This window comes from Aedes albopictus, chromosome 1 (genome assembly GCF_035046485.1).
Source record: "Aedes albopictus strain Foshan chromosome 1, AalbF5, whole genome shotgun sequence".
Taxonomy (NCBI): domain Eukaryota; kingdom Metazoa; phylum Arthropoda; class Insecta; order Diptera; family Culicidae; genus Aedes; species Aedes albopictus.
Window position 1 is genome coordinate 222,736,025 of NC_085136.1, and position 19,782 is coordinate 222,755,806.

Consider the following 19,782-nt stretch of genomic DNA (forward strand, 5'->3'; position numbering starts at 1 on the left):
GCGAGAAGGAGGGTTGTACGATCCCATAGCAGTTAAGTGTCGTCTCGGTTGGGGCATATACGGCAGTTCTCCTAAGCAACCAGTACCAAGAGCTGTGGTTAATTTTCACACTGCAGCGGCACCCAGTCCAGATGATCTGCTCAACGTTCAACTACGGGATTACTTCACGCTAGACGACTGTGGAATCTCTGGACCAGATTACAAACTAGATTCGGAGGACGACAGGAGGGCCAAACAACTTCTCGCTGAGACGACTCGGCGAACAACGTCCGGATTTGAGACAGGGCTGTTATGGAAAGTCGATGACCCAGACTTCCCGGACATATACCCCATGGCACTCCGGCGGATGAAATCCTTGGAGAAAAGGCTGATGCGCGACCCATCTTTGATGCAGAAAGTTCAACAGCAGATAAGCGAATTCGAGAGGAAGGGTTACATACAGCGGGTGTGCGATGCAGAAATTCCCACCATTGATCCTCGAAAAACCTGGTTTCTACCCTTAGGGATCGCTATCAATCCTAAGAAACCAGACAAGATTCGGCTCATCTGGGATGCCGCAGCAAAGGTGGGTGGGGTATCATTTAACTCTCACCTGCTGACAGGTCCAGATCTCCTTACTCCACTGCCAAAAGTCCTCAGTGGGTTTCGTTTGTTTCCAGTGGCCGTTTCTGGCGATATCAGGGAGATGTTTCTTCAAATTAAACTACACGAAAAGGATCGAAGATCGCAAATGTTCGTTTTCCGCAACGCACCCGATCGTTCACCACAAATCTACAGTATAAACGTCACAACTTTTGGATCCACCTGCTCGCCATCTTCAGCACAATATGTGAAGAATTTGAACGCTGAAGAGTTTGCCCGGGATCATCCAAGAGCCGCCACCGCTATTCAAGATCACCATTATGTAGATGATTATTTAGACAGCTTAGGACTACTCGTGAAGCCGTAGAAGTGGTCAATGACGTGAAATACGTGCACTCAAAGGGAGGATTCGAAATACGAAACTTTCGGTCTAACGAAGAGGAGGTGCTGTGGGGAATTGGTGAACCAAAATAAGAAGGATCGAAGGCCCTGGCTCTTGTGCGAGCGGAAACAACTGAGTCCGTTCTCGGAATGAAATGGATGCCTAGCAACGATGTCTTCACCTATACCTTCGCGATGCGCCGTGACCTGCAGCCGATTCTTGAGGACGATCACACGCCGACAAAGCGAGAAGTTCTTAAGGTAATAATGAGCCTGTTTGACCCCTTAGGCTTTGTTTCGTTTTTTCTCATACATGGCAAAATGATGATGCAGGACGTGTGGGCGACGGGAATAGACTGGGACGATCAAATCAGCGAAGAACTCTATCTCCGTTGGCGACGATGGATACAGTACTTTCCGCAATTGGACACACTACGAATACCGCGGTGCTACTTCGGCACGCCATTCCCGGAAAACTTCGACCGAATTGAGCTTCACGTACTCGTTGATGCCAGCGACACTGCCTACGCCTGCGTGGCCTATTACCGCTTGGAGACTGAAAGCGGAATACGGCTGGCTTTGATTTGCGCCAAAACCAAGGTGGCGCCAGTAAAAGTTCAGTCAGTTCCCCGCTTGGAATTGAAAGCCGCAGTCCTTGGATCCCGTGTTTTGGAAACAATCCAAGGTTACCACACATAGCCGATCAGCAGAAGAGTTCTCTGGAGCGATTCCAGCACCGTGTTGGCCTGGATACGATCCGAACACCGACGTTTCAACAAATTTGTAGCCGTGCGAGTAGGTGAGATTCTTACAACAACCAACGCAAGGGAATGGAGATGGGTCCCTTCGGGATGGAATGTCGCTGATATGGGTACGAAGTGGAAAAACGGGCCAGATTTCTCGCCTTCCAACCCATGGTTCCACGGTCCTTCATTCCTACATCAACCAGAAGAATACTGGCCTGAGCAAGTTCAGTATACAACTACGATCGAAGAACTGCGAGCAAGCAACACTCACATCACTGCTACACCGTTAATTGATGTCTCGAGATTCAGCAATTGGACTCGATTGCAGCGCGCAATGGCCTTTGCGCTCCGATTCATCGACAATGCTCGTCTCAAAAGTAAGGGTTTAACACTGCAGTTAGGAGTTCTTCAGCAGGAGGAACTCAAGCGTGCCGAGGAAACGCTCTGGAAGGTGGCACAAGCGGAAGCCTTCCCTGAAGAAATTTCGATTCTTTCAACAACGCAAGGGTCTCCAACAGCTCGTCATGGACGCGTGTCGAAATCAAGTCTAATTTACAAAAAATGGCCCTACCTCGATCAGCGAGGAGTACTGCGGATGCGGGGTCGGATCGGAGCGGCAACCTTCGCACCAATGGAAGCTAAGTATCCCGCCATCCTCCCTAGACAACACCCAATCACATTTCTAGTTACTGACTGGTATCATCGCCGCTATCGCCATGCCAATCGTGAGATCGTTACCAACGAAATGCGCCAACGATTTGAGGTCTCCAAACTGCGTTCGCTGGTCGAAAAAGTTTCGAAGAAGTGTATGATGTGCCGTGTCATAAAAGCAATGCCTGACCCTCCTGTAATGGCTCCACTTCCCGAGGCCAGACTCCAGCCGTACGTACGACCATTCACGTACGTTGGACTTGACTACTTCGGACCGGTGTTAGTCAAAGTCGGCCGTAGTCTTGTGAAAAGGTGGATCGCACTTTTTACATGTCTCACCGTGCGGGCGGTACACTTGGAGGTTGTTCACAGTTTGTCTACGGAATCATGTGTTATGGCTGTGCGCCGTTTCATTTCGCGACGTGGTTCACCAGCTGAGTTCCACTCGGACAATGGAACCTGTTTTCAAGGCGCTAGCAAAGAGCTGGATCGGGAGCATGTACGAGCTAGAAACGACGCTTTAGCTGCAGTGTTCACGAGTACGACCACTCGATGGCGTTTCATTCCCCCCTCATCGCCGCATATGGGAGGAGCGTGGGAAAGGTTGGTGCGATCGGTGAAGGTGGCCATAGGAGCTATCATCGATGCCCCTCGCAGACCCGACGACGAGACGTTGGAAACAATTTTGTTCGAAGCCGAAGCGATGATCAATTCGCGACCGCTCACCTACATCCCTCTCGAATCCGCGGACCAAGAAGCGCTAACCCCTAACCATTTCTTGTTAGGATCTTCTAATGGTTATAAGGTACATTCGGACGAAGTAGTCGAAGGGTCAGCGATTCTACGGAGCAGTTGGAAGTTAGCACAGGCTATCACCAATGGATTTTGGTCAAGGTGGGTTAAGGAGTATCTTCCCGTAATCACACGAAGGGGAAAGTGGTTCAAGGAAGCACGGGACTTAGTCGTCGGAGATTTGGTGATGATAGTAGGAGGAACGGCGAGGGACCAGTGGATCCGAGGACGTGTGAAGGAAGTGTTTCCAGGACGGGATGGGCGAGTGAGACAAGCATTGGTTCGAACAGCATCAGGAATTCTACGGAGACCAGCAACGAAGTTGGCGATGCTCGACGTTATGGAGGTCGGTAAACCTGGGCATGGAGTTCCAGAAGACCAGGAGATTCACCAGGGTTTACGGGAGGGGGGATGTCACGACGAGCCCCCCCGTTGCAGCTCAACTGTGGCCTAGTCATTTTGACCGGTCAACAGTGGTCGCGATCGGTGTTCTGCTGTCACTGATGACTTGCAATGAGATGCGAATAGACGTCACCGAAAGGGAACGATGATTTGCAAGATTGAAGATTGTTGATCGTATTTCTAAAACTAATTCCATTCTAAGCATTAAAACATACATTATTAAGTTCAAAATACCTATAAGCTAAAGTTGTTCTAGTAATCCATAAGTGAATTCAAACTAATTAACTATTCAATCGTCAGGTAAACACATGCAATTACGAATAATGAATTAGATTGTTATACCTACTTACTCTAAACTATAGGGAAACTAGAACCCAGCCCCTGTTAGAACTTAAACATCTAAACATACAAGTACACCTAAAACAACCCGTAAGTACTCAAAATTGATGAATAGTTAAACAGCCTAAATAATGTTTATTTAAAAACAGAAATCAACTGCGATTGGCCGATAAGTCGTGATACGATCTCGACATCTAAGGTTCAGCTAAAAATGTAAGTTCTTCTTCCTCTTTTCTTCAGAAAATTAATTATTAAACTTGTTTTAGCTTAAAGCTTACTCCCACCAACATTTGGCTTTCGGTTTGCTTGAAAGAAGTTGAAACTCCACCCATCACAACAGTTACCATTTCGTGCAAAAGATAGAAAATCGAGATCTGTAAACCAAATGTTAAAAAATGGAAGTTGCACAAAACGGTCATGAAATATAAGACAGTGGAATATAAAATATCTAATAAATGAAACATTTCTTTAACAAACATTTTGGAAATTACTGTATCGATAAGAAAAGATGTTTCTCTAGCATCCAAAGTTATTTTGGCCGGAAAAAATGTCAAGAACCATCATTAAACCCGAGCAGAGGAGAATAGCAAACTGATAACAATAGAATAACACAGCCTGTTTTTATATCATAATTTGTTATTGTTAACTTATCAAAATATACCTTTTTAATAACATTTTTTGTTGAACCAATCTTGTTTTGTTATGTTGAAGTATTGTGATATATCCACAAGATAACATTTCAATAATATATGTTGATATAGAACAAGTTTAGTTATTGTTCTGCTATAGAAAATATACAAATATATGATGAAGAATAACACAACAGTAACAAGTTCACAAATTTCCTGTTATTAAGTTGTAATTGGTCTAACAAAACATGATATTGAATTAGTCTTACAGGAACATTTTTTGTTATGACATTTGTTATTTTGCCGCTTATGACAGACAAGTTCATAACATGATATGTTATGCTAATAACATAAAAAATACTGATTCCATCATACAGTTATTGGGCCAAAAGAACATATTTTATTATGCTGTTGATATTTTCTTCTGCTCGGGAAAGCCTTCATAATGCAAGAAAAAAGTAGCAAAATTTTGAACAACATTAGCTGAAACAAACGTAAAACAAACTAATATCTCAACAACTGTTTATTACATTCGCTTTGATAGTTTGACAAGCTTTGCCATCTGAAGGATAGGAAGACCTGCAGAAAAAACTTAGTTGTAATGAAATGTGTTTGTAAACGCTAAGAAACTGCATTTAAGTCCTTACGTTGCATAGAAAAACCTTGAAAAAATAAGAAAGTTGATCTCATCAAAATGCTATGGAAATGGCCTCATGAATTTTTCCCAGGTTTTGATGACGGCATTTCTTAGACAAGCTATTGAGGTAGTGAATCCGATAAGGAGTAAGAAAATTTTTGGAATTTAGTGAGAAATAGTGTTGAAAACACCCTTGTGAAAACACCAATTGTGAAAACAATTGGTTAAAATCATTAAAACACATCTTTCCATTAGAAAAACAAAGTGTGTGTGTGAAAAACAAAAATTCAGGCAAGGAATTACTCAAGAAATGCACTCGCGTTTGATTTTTCTTGACCGCTGTAGATATGGAGCTGAAAACAAATGACAAACCAAATAGAGCCTGCTGTGTAAAATTGCAAAGGAAACTAATGCACTGAACGGAAATTCCTTGTGCGATTCCGTTTGTGGTCCATACCAAGCAAATTTTGTACGTATCGAGATTGACCAAGAATTTCTAGCGATCTGCGTTCGACCCATCTGATCATTGCAGTCATACCCACATAATGCCAGACGCGAAAATTATGAACAGTTTCTTACAAGTGGAGCCGTCCACGTGCGCGTTCTAAGCATTTGAATATGGGTTTATTGCTTAGCAAGCTTCGAAATACATTTAACCTGGGCACAAACCTACAGTGGCGCACTCTACCGGAATAACATTGTACTACATGATTATCGAAATTATTACCTCTTTTGTTAATGTATTAGTGATGGTCGGCTTCCAAAGAATACGTAACCAAACTGTTTGCTTGAATTTTATTAATTAATTACACTTCTCCATGGTTTTAAATAGCAAAAGCAACAAATCCATTTTTTTTCAAATATTTTTTTACACTGAATTTATGTTTCGGCATCCTTGGACGCGTTGTTTGTACTGTCAGCGTACCTCATTTGTTATTGCCTCGTTGACCCGAGCTCGAAATTACAAATACTATGAGCATGCATCTCTATACGGTGCAACAAACCAAAAATTACTGATAAACCACCGCAAACAACTTCTTTATTGCTATGAGGTAGTATTCTTTTCTGTTTAAGAAAATTATTAAATAACTCTGGCTGCGTATTTTGATAAGAGATCAGTTTGTTACGAATCTACCCAGAGGAATGATCAAAATGGCAAGAGGTTTGTACGTTAATCTCCTCATTTACATACTCATTCAACATCTATAATCCGTAGCCGGCTTTCGAATCGCTCTACTGCAGCTGAAAGTAGGACCTAATAAATCCCAGAATGTGGCCAATGCGCTCACCCGAATCAGATCGGCGGTCAAGGATGACGGAGCCCGGGTCGTAGCCCTTCCGGAGTGCTTCAACTCGCCGTATGGAACGCAACACTTTGCCGAGTATGCCGAGGAAGTCCCAAGTGGTGAAACTAGCCGCAGTTTGTCAGCAATCGCCAAGGAACTGGGAATCTATCTCATTGGTGGAACCATTCCAGAGAGAAATCCCACAGAGAACAAAATCTACAACACTTGTACGGTATGGTCGCCTGAGGGCGACCTAATGGCAACTTACAGGAAAATCCACCTGTTTGACATCAACATCCCCGGTGGAATAACATTCCGTGAGTCGGACGTCCTCACAGGAGGTAGTGATTTGGCCATTGTTCCCATCGATGGTGCCAAAATCGGAATCGGCATTTGCTACGACATTCGGTTCGATGAGTTGGCTCGGCTTTACCGGAACAAAGGATGCGATATGCTGATTTTCCCGGGTGCGTTCAACATGAAAACGGGACCGTTGCATTGGGAGCTGCTCGCGCGTGCCAGGGCCAATGACACTCAGTCGTACGTGGCGACTATTTCACCGGCTAGAGATGCGGGAGCGGGTTATGTTGCATGGGGGCATTCGATGGTGGTGGATCCGTGGGCGCAAGTGGTTGCATCGGCCAAGGAAGGCGAAGAAACGGTGCTGGCCGATTTGGAGTTTGCGAAAGTGGACGAAGTGCGGGCGCAGATTCCGATTTTCAGCCAAAGAAGGACGGATTTGTACGATACGGAACAGCAGAAAAGTTGAATGGTTGTTGGTTTGGGAACGTTACTTTGTTACGATGAAAGAAGAAAGCACGTTCATGGATTTTGATGTAATATGCATTTTGAATAAATATTTGTAATTGTTTTTGCATTTCTTATCGTTCTTGACCATGTTTGTTTTCCTAAAAACGCTCATAGAAGTTAGATCCAGTAAATAGTTCTTGTGACTGATAGTATAACCGATACATAGTTAGAACAGTCATACTATGCACCGTTCTGTATTTAGAATCAGTGGCGTAGCTACACAGCAAATAATTTTGTAATATCCAGGCGCGTATTTTCTGGTGATGTATTCATTTTCGAACGTAATCTCACTCGGTTACATCGTTTTCCAACAATTATCACACTCACCATGCACACCCTGGTTGGCACCGGAAAGTATCAACAAACCCATTCCAGCAGATACCTAGAAGTAGTATCATATTTATCACCTTTCTTCTAACTTGGTGAAATAGCTGAGAGGTAAGGGATACGCCTCACAATCAACGGATCAGTGTACGAATCCACGCCAATATTTTACTTATATACGATTCATCTAAAGATCCGGTTCTAGCGATTGCCAGACCCACTCTCAAGCTGCGGCGGCTCATTTGTTGCATGAAAATGATGTAATTGTTTACATCACTTTTACGACGCGACTGATGTGCAGCGAAAATGATGTGATATCACAAGATTTTTTTTGCTGTGTAGGAATTTGGGGGCCCAGTGTGGAATCAAATTTGTGACCCCCAGGATACATCCTGGAATTCCATCAATGGGGGTAAGATTTTTTTCTAAGATTTATGTCGATTTTTTTTTTCAACAATATTTTTAAGAATTGCGCCAAGTAATCTTTGACGAATTAGGAAAAGATTGTTCTACCGTTAAAAAAAATCTCTCTTGGAGAATAATTTGTCTTCAAGAATATTTTAAGTGGTTAATGCATGAATATCAGCACCTCTCTGAGGATTCATCTAGAAGATCATCCATAGAATTCTTAAGAAGTTCTAGAAAAAAATACTACAAAAAATCTGCAATTACATCTCTAGCGTGCGCAGCTTTTTCTTTTTTCTCACTCACTCGTAAACAAACACGAGAAAGAAGCAGATATAAGAGGGGGTACTTTGCCCCCTCTTTTATCTCCCTCTTTCTTGTGTGTTTCAAAAAGAACGAGCGAAAAGAAAAAGTTGTGCACGCAAGTGAATTACATTGAAATTCCGTCGGTGGAAGAGAAGTGCTTCTAAAATTTCTTAAAACATTCCTCCATGATTTCTTTCAGGAGATCCTCCAAATATTCCTTTGACGGGTTTTCCACAGAAGTTAAGTATTTCTCCATAGATTCTTCAAGGATTTCTCAATTATTCTCTCACATAACTCTTTCATACACAGCAAAAAAAATCTTGTGATATCACATCATTTTCGCTGCACATCAGTCGCGTCGTAAAAGTGATGTAAACAATTACATCATTTTCATGCAACAAATGAGCCGCCGCAGCTTGAGAGTGGGTCTGGCAATCGCTAGAACCGGATCTTTAGATGAATCGTATATAAGTAAAATATTGGCGTGGATTCGTACACTGATCCGTTGATTGTGAGGCGTATCCCTTACCTCTCAGCTATTTCACCAAGTTAGAAGAAAGGTGATAAATATGATACTACTTCTAGGTATCTGCTGGAATGGGTTTGTTGATACTTTCCGGTGCCAACCAGGGTGTGCATGGTGAGTGTGATAATTGTTGGAAAACGATGTAACCGAGTGAGATTACGTTCGAAAATGAATACATCACCAGAAAATACGCGCCTGGATATTACAAAATTATTTGCTGTGTAGATATCTTAAAAAAATATCTTAACATTTCCTCAAGACATCACTCATGCTGGCGTTCTTTAGAAGATTTTTTAAGAATTCCAATGATTCTTTCACAAACTCCTCCAAATATTCCTTCAAAAATTACTGCAACGCTTTTCTTTTCGAAAATTTTTTGCAAGGATCCTTCAGGACGTTTATTTAAGGTTTTACCAAGAAATTCATTCTAGAATTCCTCCGGCAAATTTCTAAAGAACCCATTGGATAATTTTTTTTTTAATCTTCAAGGATTCCTACAGAAGTTCCTCTAAGGAAATTTTCAGAGGAACTTCTGAGGAGTTCAATTGGAATTCTTTCGAAAAATCCTTTTGGAATTCCTTCAGGAATTTTTGTTAGCATTCTTCTAATGCAATTTTTGATAAGACTCATTCAAAACTCTTTCGAGATAATCATTTGCAAAATCAATCTAAGTTTCCATCAAGCATCTCAGTAAGGAATTTCACCAGGATTTATAATTGATTGTAATTAAAATCGTTTAAAAAATTTCTGAGAATTCCTGGTAGGGTTAACAAGCTCTTAGTAACAATCTCAAATACATTCTATTCGAAAACAAAACGGTTACGGCACCGAGATAAAGTTATTTTTGTAATCATTCAAAAACAAAAAGCGCTTCATTCCTTTGTTTTGGGTAGGATAAAAATTAGAACCTTTTGCTTGAATAGTAAAGGAACAGATACCCTATCTTATCAATTCAAACAATTTCTTCAGAAGTTGCTCCAAGGATTCCTCCTTAGACTGTTCAACCACTTTCTTCAGGATTTTTTTAAGAATGCCTAGAAGCATCTTTTAAGGGTTGAATTGATTTCCCTAGGTATTCAAGAAATAATTTTCTACAAGAAATCTTTTGGGAATTTTGTCATGCTAGGATTTCTTCATGCATTTACGTAATTACTCCTGCAAGATTTTTTCGAAGATTCTTACACATATTCCTCCAAGAAATTCTGTAGGAATTCCTCCAGAGGATGCTTTGAGGGCTTTTGCTAGAAATACATAAGCGATTCCTCCAATAAGTCATTCAAGGATTCAGGAAGTCCTCTTAAGGAGAAACTTCAGAGAACACAAACATGGCTACCACAATGGCCGACTTGGTCCCCTACTCGCGTTTTCAAGAGCACCAATCTTGAAAATTCGTAAACAAATGCGCTCGATTTGGAAAAGCTGCCTGTTTTTGCAAGTGAGCAAAGCCAGGATAAACAAGTGCAGCTTGGTTTGATGCTTCTTTCGTCAGATTTGTGCCTCTAAAGTTTGAATGCAAAATTGAAATGGGATTTCCTGAGGTTTCACCTTAAGAAATTAAAAACAAAAATATAAAAATTCTTTCAAGAATTCTCACAGAAATTCCTCCAAGAAATTCTATTGAAATATCTTAAAACATTTTTAAGAATTGCTTTGTAAAATGTTTTAGGATAGTGTTTTTGAACTTCTCGCAATAGTGTATCTCATAGAACTTCAAAAGTAATAACAAATTTCCAGAGGAATTACCAAAGGAATTTCCGGAGAAGTTTTTAAAAAAGTGCCTCTAAAATTTACAAACGAATTGACTACGGAATTTTCAAAGTACCTGTCGTATGAATTTCTAAAAGAACTAATGAAAGCAATTGTTAGATATACAGATGAGCAAAGGAACTGCCGGTCAAATTTTAAATGAAATTTCTGAAATTACGTAGGAGTTGCCTGATAAATTTCCAAAGCAATTGCTAGAAGAATTTCAAAAAGTAATGATTTCCGAAAATAAGAACCCAAATCAATTTAAAATAATATTGCCAAGAAATTTCCAAAAGAGTTACCGAAGCAAATTCCGGTAGTATTGCTAAAATAGTTTTCAAAAAAATGTCCAAGAAAACCCAAAAAATAATCTTATGGGAATGTTCGAAATAAGGCCCATATAGCCGAGGCGGTAAACGCACGGGTATTCAGCATGACCATGCTGAGGGTGACGGGTTCGATTCCCGGTCGGTCCAGGATCTTTTCGTAAAGGAAATTTCCTTGACTTCCTTGGGCATAGAGTATCTTCGTGCCTGCCACACGATATACACATGCAAAATGGTCATTGGCAGAGGAAGCTCTCAGTTAAAAACTGTGGAAGTGCTCATTGAACACTAAGCTGAGAAGCAGGCTTTGTCCCAGTGAGGACGTTACGCCAAGAAGAGGAGGAAAATTGCTAAAAGGACTTCCAAAGAATTTTCCGAAAAAAATCCGCAAAAGGTAGTTCGTAAGGTTTTGTCTGGTAACTTACAGGAAATTCAGCGAATGTATTACAAAAGTTAATACTAAATGAATTAACCAATCAATTTCCGTAAGAATTGGCAAAGAAGCTTCCAGAAGAGTGTTGAAGTTATTCCCAGAATAATTACCAGAGGATTTTTCTAAAGAAATTTCCGTAGAAATAAAAATCTGAATAAGTTCGCAAAGCCATTGCTGAAACATTGCTGAGAATTGATTAAAGAAGTTTCCAAAGGAATTTTCTAACAATTTCTCGCTCGAAAGAATTCCAACAGAAATTTTCAATGAGACCGGATATTCTAAAAAAACTTGATTTTTTATGAAAGGAATAGCGAACTCAACACAATTGCTGAGACAGTTTACAAAAGAATTGTCAAAGATATTTCTAAGAATAATGCAGAACGAAATCAGAAAAAAATTGCTTAAGGAATTCGCTATGGAATTTCCGTAGAAAAATTTCAGAGTAATTGCTGAAGGGATTAAAATATTCCTTAACGAGTTGCTGCACGGTTTTCCAAAGTATTTACTGAAAAAGATTCAGCAAAAAAAATCCGAAGAAATACTGCAGAAATTTCAAAAAAAAAAAATGCAAGATTTCTTTAAGAATTCTCACAGAAATTCCTCCAAGGAATTCTACTGGTATTCTTTCAATGAATTCTTTAGGTATTCCTCCAAGGTTTTCATCAGTTTTTTTTCTATTCATAACTTTAAATATTTCTTTAGCGATAATACCAGTTTCGTCCGGATTCCCTTCACGAACCTTCCAAAAATGTTTCTCACGGTTTTATCGAGCTTTTGTTCCAAGTGAGGAACTCCAAGAACTTTTTCTTGGATAACTTTTACGATTTATCTAGGGATTACCTTAAGGACTTCATTAAAAATTCCGCCAAATATTCCATAAAAAGTTCCTTAAAGATTTCCACAAACGATTTCTTTGGTGCTACCCCACATAGTCATTTCAGCAATTTTCCAGAGGAATCTTTTAGGAATTTCTTTAAGATTTTTTTTTAGAAATTTCTCCAAAAATTCCTTTTGCAATGTCTCGAACGATTTTTTTATTGTTTTATTCTTGTTAGTGTAGAATTGTGGTTAAAATACACAGAAATAAAAATAAAAGAGGTTCCTTACCAGCTACGTTACAAAGATTCATTCAGGGATTTTTCAAAGTTTTCCTTCAAATAACGCTTCAAAGATGAGCACATGCATCCCCAAAGTATTGCTGTAGAATTTTTCCCCAGGGGTCCCACAGATATTCCTCCAAGGAAATGTATTGCAATTCTTTTGAAGATTATTTTTTGATTTGTTCAAAAGAATTTGAGAGAAATTCTTCAAGGTGTCCGCCATTGATTTCTTTGAGACTAGGCATTTTATCACTAATTCTTCAAAATATCCTTCATCTCTCAAAATTTCTTCAGGAATCCTTTGCGTAAATCCTCAGAGTATTCCTACTACTTCTAATACTATTTCACAGCACTGTAGTAATCCTTAAAAAAGGCCATCAAAGATACCGTCAAAATCAACCCTACGATTCTTTTCGAATACATCTTGGAATTCATCTAGACGATTTTTTAAATATTTCTTTAGAAATTCCTTCAAACATTTGTCCTTGAATTCATGCAAGCATTTCTACAATTTTGAAAATTCCTTTAGAAAATCTCTCTGAGATCCATTCAGGTATAGATCCAAGCATGATCTCCGAAATTCATGAAGGATATTTTCCATGAGGAAATCCTGCAAGATTCCTTCTTGGAGAAATCGCTAAAGGAATCCATTCCAAAAACTCTTGATAATCACGAAAGGGCCCCTCCCTACATACCAATCAGCAGATCTGCAAGTATTGAACTTACACTTATAGTTAACCTTCGCTATTTAAAGAGTTTTATTCAAACTAGTGTTAAAAACTTTCTCTGATTTGGAGGCCCCCTGAATTCGGGGGCCCGGTGTGAACCACACCCTACGCACCCCTTGCTAAGCCACTGATAAGAATCAACTTTCGCCAGTTCAGTTGAGTAAATGTTCCATACTGAATATATCCATTATGCCTATTAGGACCCAAATTGTGTTGAGGTGCAACAAAATGCAATTATTTTAGTTTTTTCATGTTTGTATGGTCTCGGGACCAAAGGAGTACCCTAGTTTTATATTTTTATCAGAAGTTTCAAAGAATTTGGCGTAACGTATCTAAAAAGGTAGGACCTTTCTATGGAGGTCCACCACTGTGAATCGGCGTGAAAATTTCCACGCAGGGTTTTTTTTTTATGGGGAACCCTTCCCCATTCTGGAAAGAGGAGATCTTATGCAGATGACTTTGCGAAGCACTTGTCTATGGAGCTGTGTGTCAAAAAACATTGGGCAGGCAGTACGTTTGCCGGGACAGCTAGTTTTTAATAAACTTTACATAACTAAGGAAACCGATGGCACGGTAAAGGCTGGGCATGCTGCGCAATTCAGATCCCATTGTGATCCACTAGCCTCAGCCCAGCAACTCCTATCCCTACCTCCTCGCGGTACCGGCCGGAAGCTATGAGCAACCTTAGGGAAGATAGGGTAACCAACCCCGGTGGGAACTTTGGTCATAGGCTGACAGGGACGGGGGGGTTTGCTTCGGCAAACCTGAGCGTCTGTTCTTCAGGAGGAGCGGCTCACAACAGCGTCTGATCCCCATGTTAGGGGCGGCTGATCTACGTCCGAGTGCCAGGGAAGGACTCTAAAAGCTCAACTGTGCACTATGGTCCTCCGGAAAGTAGGGGGTTGGTGTCAGGCCCTACGAGCCAGCCGTAAAAAAAACATTTTAATGGAAAATCAGCAACAGAATAATACGAACCGAGACCAACGGCAACGACCCCAGCAAACAAAAAGGACTTGCGATTGGAAACTCGGTACGTGGAACTGCCGATCTCTCAACTTCATTGCACCCGCATACTCGCCGATCTACTGAAGAACCGCGGGTTCGGCATCGTAGAGCTGCAGGAGGTGTGTTGGACAGGATCCATAGTGCGAACGTTTAGAGGTAATCATACCATCTACCAGAGCTGCGGCAACACACGCGAGCTGGGAACAGCTTTCATGGTGATGGGTGATATGCAGAGGCGCGTGATCGGTTGGTGGCCGATCGACGATAGAATGTGCAAGTTGAGGATCAAGGGCCGATTCTTCAAATTCAGCATAATAAACGTGCACAGCCCAAACGCTTGAACGCTTGAACGCGAGTACGATCGCTGCCCAAGCCATGACGTCAAGATCATCATGGAAGATTTGAACGCTCAGGTAGGCCAGGAGGAGGAATTCAGACCGACGATTGGTAAGTTCAGCGCACACCAGCAGACGAACGAAAACGGCCTACGACTCATTGATTTCGCCGCCTACAAAAATATGGCCATACGTAGCACCTTTTTCCAACACAGCCTCCCTTATCGTTACACCTGGAGATCACCACAGCAGACAGAATCTCAAATCGACCACGTTCTGATTGACGGACGGCACTTCTCCTACATTATCGACGTCAGAACTTATCGTTGCGCCAACATCGACTCCGACCACTATCTGGTGATGGTCAAACTGCGCCCAAAACTCTCCGTCATCAACAATGTACGGTACCGGCGACCTCCACGGTACAACCTAGAGTGACTGAAATAACCGGATGTCGCCTCAGCATAGGCGCAGAATCTCGAGGCCGCGTTGCCAGACGAGGGCGAGCTCGATGAGGTCCCTCTAGAGGACTGCTGCAGTACAGTGAAAGCAGCCATCAACGACGCAGCCGAAAGCACCATCGGGTACGTGGAACGGAATCGACGGAACAAATGGTTCGACGAAGAGTTCAGAACGGTTTTGGAGGAGAAGAACGCAGCGAGGGCGGTAGGGAACGTCCATTAATTACGTCACGCAAAAATTGCCCATTTCCAACCCCCCTCCCCCCTATGTCACACTTTTTGTATGAGACCTCTAAAATTTTTGTATGGGTCGTCACGCTTTGCTGAACCCCCCCTCCCCCCTAAAAGCGTGACGTAATTTATGGACGTTCCCTAATGCTGCAGCAGTACATTTCTAGCTGCTTAAGAGGCTAACAATGAGCCTTGCTGGAACTTAAGTGCGAAGTTCCAGCAAGGCTCATTGTTAGCCTCTTAAGCAGCTAGAAAGTTCCGTTCGGAACTTTACCTGAACTTCATGGAACATGAAAGTGCATTTTGTCATGGGAAGCGGAACTTTTGGTTACTTGGGAAGTGCTATCCCAGATCATCTTCGGTCGTCTGTCACCTAAAACGAATGAGTTCGTGGGAAGTTATCAAGCCGGCTTCATCGACGGCCGATCGACAACGGACCAGATCTTTACCGTACGGCAAATCCTCCAGAAATATCGTGAATACCAGGTCCTGTAGAGTCTGAAGATAAACTGTAACAATCTTGTACATTTATTGACCTTGGCAAACTGCACGAACGACGACGACGACGACGACGACGGTCGCCGACTGCGGTCGGCGTTCGGTCGAATAAGGAGTTGAGGCAGAAGTTGTGTGACCATCGATACGGACGGACGGTGCGTGAGCGTGGTGTTGAAAAAGGTGTTTAGTAAGTGTTTTAGTGCGCAGAATCTTCTCTCCCGAAACTCCCGGCAAAACCCCCCGGAAATCATCCAGAAAACCCCAGACCACCCCAAGGCAAAACCCTACAGGTCCCAACGCATCACCTGTTCATCGACTTCAAAGCGGCATACGACAGTAGCGACCGCGCAGAGCTATGGAGAATCATGGACGAAAACGGCTTTCCTGGGAAGCTGACTAGACTGATTAAAGCAACGATGGACGGTGTGCAAAACTGCGTAAGGGTTTCGGGTGAACTACCCAGTTCATTCGAATCTCGCTGGGATTGCGACAAAGTGACGGACTCTCATGCCTACTCTTCAATATCGCTCTGGAAGGTGTGATGCGTCGAGCCGGGCTCAACAGCCGGGGAACGATTTTTACAAAATCCGGACAATTTGTGTGCTTTGCGGACGACTTGGACATTATTGCCAGAACATTTGGAACGATGGCAGAGCTATACACCCGCCTGAAACGCGAAGCAGCAAAGGTCGGACTGGTGGTGAATGCCTCAAAAACAAAGTACATGCTGGTAGGCGGAACCGAACACGACCAGATCCGTCTGGGTAGTAGTGTTACGATAGACGGGGATACTTTCAAGGTGGTGGAGGAATTCGTTTACCTCGGATCCTTACTGACGGCTGACAACAACGTGAGCCGTGAAATTCGGAGGCGCATCATCAGCGGAAGTCGGGCCTACTACGGGCACCAGAAGAAACTGCGGTCGTAAAAGATTCACCCACGCACCAAATGCACCATGTACAAAACGCTAATAAGACCGGTGGTCCTCTACGGGCACGAAACATTTACCATGCTCGAGGAGGACCTGCAAGCACTCGGAGTTTTCGAGCGACGCGTGCTAAGGACGATCTTCGGTGGTATGCAAGAGAACGGTGTGTGGCTGAGAAGGATGAACCACGAGCTCGCTGCACTTTACGGCGAACCCAGCATCCAGAAGGTGGCCAAAGCCGGAAGGATACGGTGGGGAGGGCATGTTGCAAGAAAGCCGGACAACAACCCTGCAAAGCTGGTGTTTGCAACTTATCCGGTTGGCACAAGAAGGCGTGGAGCGCAGAGAGCACGATGGGCGGACCAGGTGGAGCGTTACCTGGCGAGCATTGGGCGCGACCGAGGATGGAGAGCGGCAGCCACAAACCGAGTATTGTGGCGTACTATTGTTGATTATGTCTTGTCTTAATGATGTTGAACAAATGAACGTATGTAAACTGAGGAAACCGCTCCTACTGCTCAAAAGGGTACTCATATTTCCATTACGTTGAAAATAAGAAAAAAAACCCGGATTAATCCACCTAGTGGTGATAGTGCCTTTCTCGTCGAATATGTACGCATGATCTTACCGTCGACGTAAGCATCCTGAATCCTGTGAACAAATTTATTTATAAAAGCAAGAATCCAAGCCATCATCGAGTTACTGATGGCACATATTTCGGGTGTTATGTTCAATGTATAGGCAGAGCTGAAAAATATCAGACCTCTTATTTGACTGCGTGACCACCTTTACTTTAACTGGAATATCATCAATACCAAGACGATAATAACAAGCCTAAATAAAAATTATTTCACAACCAAAAATCACTTTACAGTCTTCGATAAACTTTTTCCTACACACTTCAGGCTATATTTTATTATCATTGGTTACTAGATTCAAAAAATTTTACCAAAAAATGAAAGCAAATGAAATATTTCGTACTGAATCCAATTCAAATTAGAACCATATCACAGAGCGCGAGGAGCAATCAGTCGGATCAAAATTTTGCGCAGCAATTTTAGACGCCATAGGGAATTGAAAAACTTTGCTCGTAGACGGGCTTGGTGGTCTAGTGGCTACCGCTTCTGATTTATATGCAGAAGGTCCTGGGTTCAATCCCTGGCCCGTCCCTTTCCTCCTACTTTGTATCTTTCTATATACTTTCTCTCTGCTCTCTACATATACAACTCATGTATATAAACATGTTCATAGCCGTCGCTAGAACAGAAACGGGTTGAAAAAGCCGTTTCCCTTCCTTCCAAATTTTCACAGCACAGTGTCACAATCCTATTAGAAAAACGCCTACAAGTTATGCAATGAAGCGAGCTGTGCCCGCACATATTCAAAATAATAAAAACACACAATTCTATCACCTTCCTCTGGTATCATGTGTGAACCTTCTGCCAACCAATTCCCACCAACACTTCAACATCCGCATGAATTTGTGCTGGCGCAGAGGTATATTCGGCCAGATGTGGATACAAACGATTGCAATCATCACTTCCTTACCCCTTCCCCACATTGACCTGCAACCTGACGTGGCAGGCGCCATTGTCGCCTAAAAATAGAAGATCACCAACGCTCACACACTGAAAATGCCTGCTAGTCCCCGGCAGTAATCTCATTGGTCCTTGTGTGAGTGTAGCTGGTCTGGCGATACTGGAGTAGCATCCACGAGCGGTCAATCAAGCTCAAGCTCAAGCTCATAGGGAATTGAAAATTTTTGCTCGAGGTTGATGCGATTAAATTTCAATTTTCTCATGGAAACCCATTCTACTGTATATTTACACCTCAGGAATATGAGAAGATGTGATTTAATGAGCCTGCATCAGTTTTATCGCTTCCATTGATTATTTCACTGTTTTAACTTTTACCACTTCCTGTGAGATACCCGGAACCGGTTCCAAGACTGTACCTATTGTCTCAAATATGGTCTGAGACTAGTGTCTTGCTAACTGTTCAACAGGTTTTCTGAAAAGCCGAAAATTGATGTGCATGCATGGATTTGATTCATTCATCCATTTTGGTCATTCTTGCGGATTCTATAGGTAGTCTCTAATGTGATCTGAGACTATTTTTTTGTAAACCGTTCATCAGGTTATCGAAAAAGCCGTGGTTTGATATGTCGCATGCATGGGTTTGGCTCTTATATGCATTTGACCACTTCCAGCAAGACATCCGGAACCGGTTCCGGAATACTACTGGTTGTCTCAAATATGCTTTGAAACCATTTTCTTGCTAACCGTTCATCAGGTTATCGAAAAAGCCGCTATTTGATGTTTCGCATGCATGGGTTTGGTTCACTTTTATATTGGACCACTTCCGGCGGGACATCCGGAGCCGGTTCCGGAACACAACCGGTAGTCTCTGCTAATCACAGCAGGCTATTTTCCTGCTAACCGTTCTTCAGTTTATCGGAAAAGCTGCAGTTTAATGTGTCGTATGCGTGGGTTTTTTTTTCCTATCTATATTTGACCACTTCCGGCGGGACATCCGGAGCCGATTCCGGAACACCACCGGTAGTCTATGCTGTGATCTAAAGCTATTTTCCTACTTACCGTTCTTCAGGTTATCGAAAAATCTGCTATTTGATGTGTCGCATGCAAGGGTTTGGTTCACTTTTATATTGGACCACTTCCGGCGGGACATCCGGAGCCGGTTCCGGAACACAACCGGTAGTCTCTGCTCATCACAGCAGGCTATTTTCTTGCTAACCGTTCTTCAGGTTATCGGAAAAGCTGCAGTTTAATGTGTCGCATGCATGGGTTTGGTTCCCATCTACATTTGACCACTTCCGACGGGACACACGGAACCGATTCCGGAATACTACTGGTTTTCCTAAATATAGTCTGATTTCATTTTATTGCTAACGCGTTCATCAGGTTATCTATAGAGACGCGATTTGATGTGTCGCATGCATGGGTTTGGTTCAATTTTATATTTAGCCAGTTCCGGCGGGGCACCCGGAACCGGTTCCGGAACACTACCAGTAGTCTCTGCTGGGTCAAAGGCTATTTTCCTGCTCACTGTTTATCAGGTTATCGAAAAAGCCGCTATTTGATGTGTCGCATGCATGGATTTGGCTCACTTTTATATTTGGCCACCTCCGGCGGGACATCCGGAACCGATTCCGAAA

General features: G+C 42.5%; 2 protein-coding genes across 2 annotated transcripts; both read left to right on the forward strand.

The window, feature by feature from the left end:
- The first annotated feature begins 2,043 nt into the window (after positions 1-2,043).
- LOC134291158 (uncharacterized) lies at positions 2,044-3,606 on the forward strand. The gene has a single exon (XM_062858537.1). It carries the CDS (start codon positions 2,044-2,046, stop codon positions 3,604-3,606), a length of 1,563 nt encoding a protein of 520 aa, XP_062714521.1.
- A 2,515-nt stretch (positions 3,607-6,121) lies between these two features.
- On the forward strand, positions 6,122-7,316 carry LOC109430404 (omega-amidase NIT2). The gene is made up of 2 exons (XM_019706465.3): positions 6,122-6,321; positions 6,376-7,316. The coding sequence occupies exons 1-2, from the start codon at positions 6,303-6,305 to the stop codon at positions 7,212-7,214; spliced, it is 858 nt and encodes a 285-aa protein (XP_019562010.3). The 5' UTR covers positions 6,122-6,302; the 3' UTR covers positions 7,215-7,316.
- The last annotated feature ends 12,466 nt before the right edge of the window (positions 7,317-19,782 follow it).

What these genes read in the sequence shown, in the direction of transcription:
- LOC134291158 (XM_062858537.1), top strand. Translation starts at nt 2,044, where the DNA reads ATGGCCTTTGCGCTCCGATTCATCGACAATGCTCGTCTCAAAAGTAAG.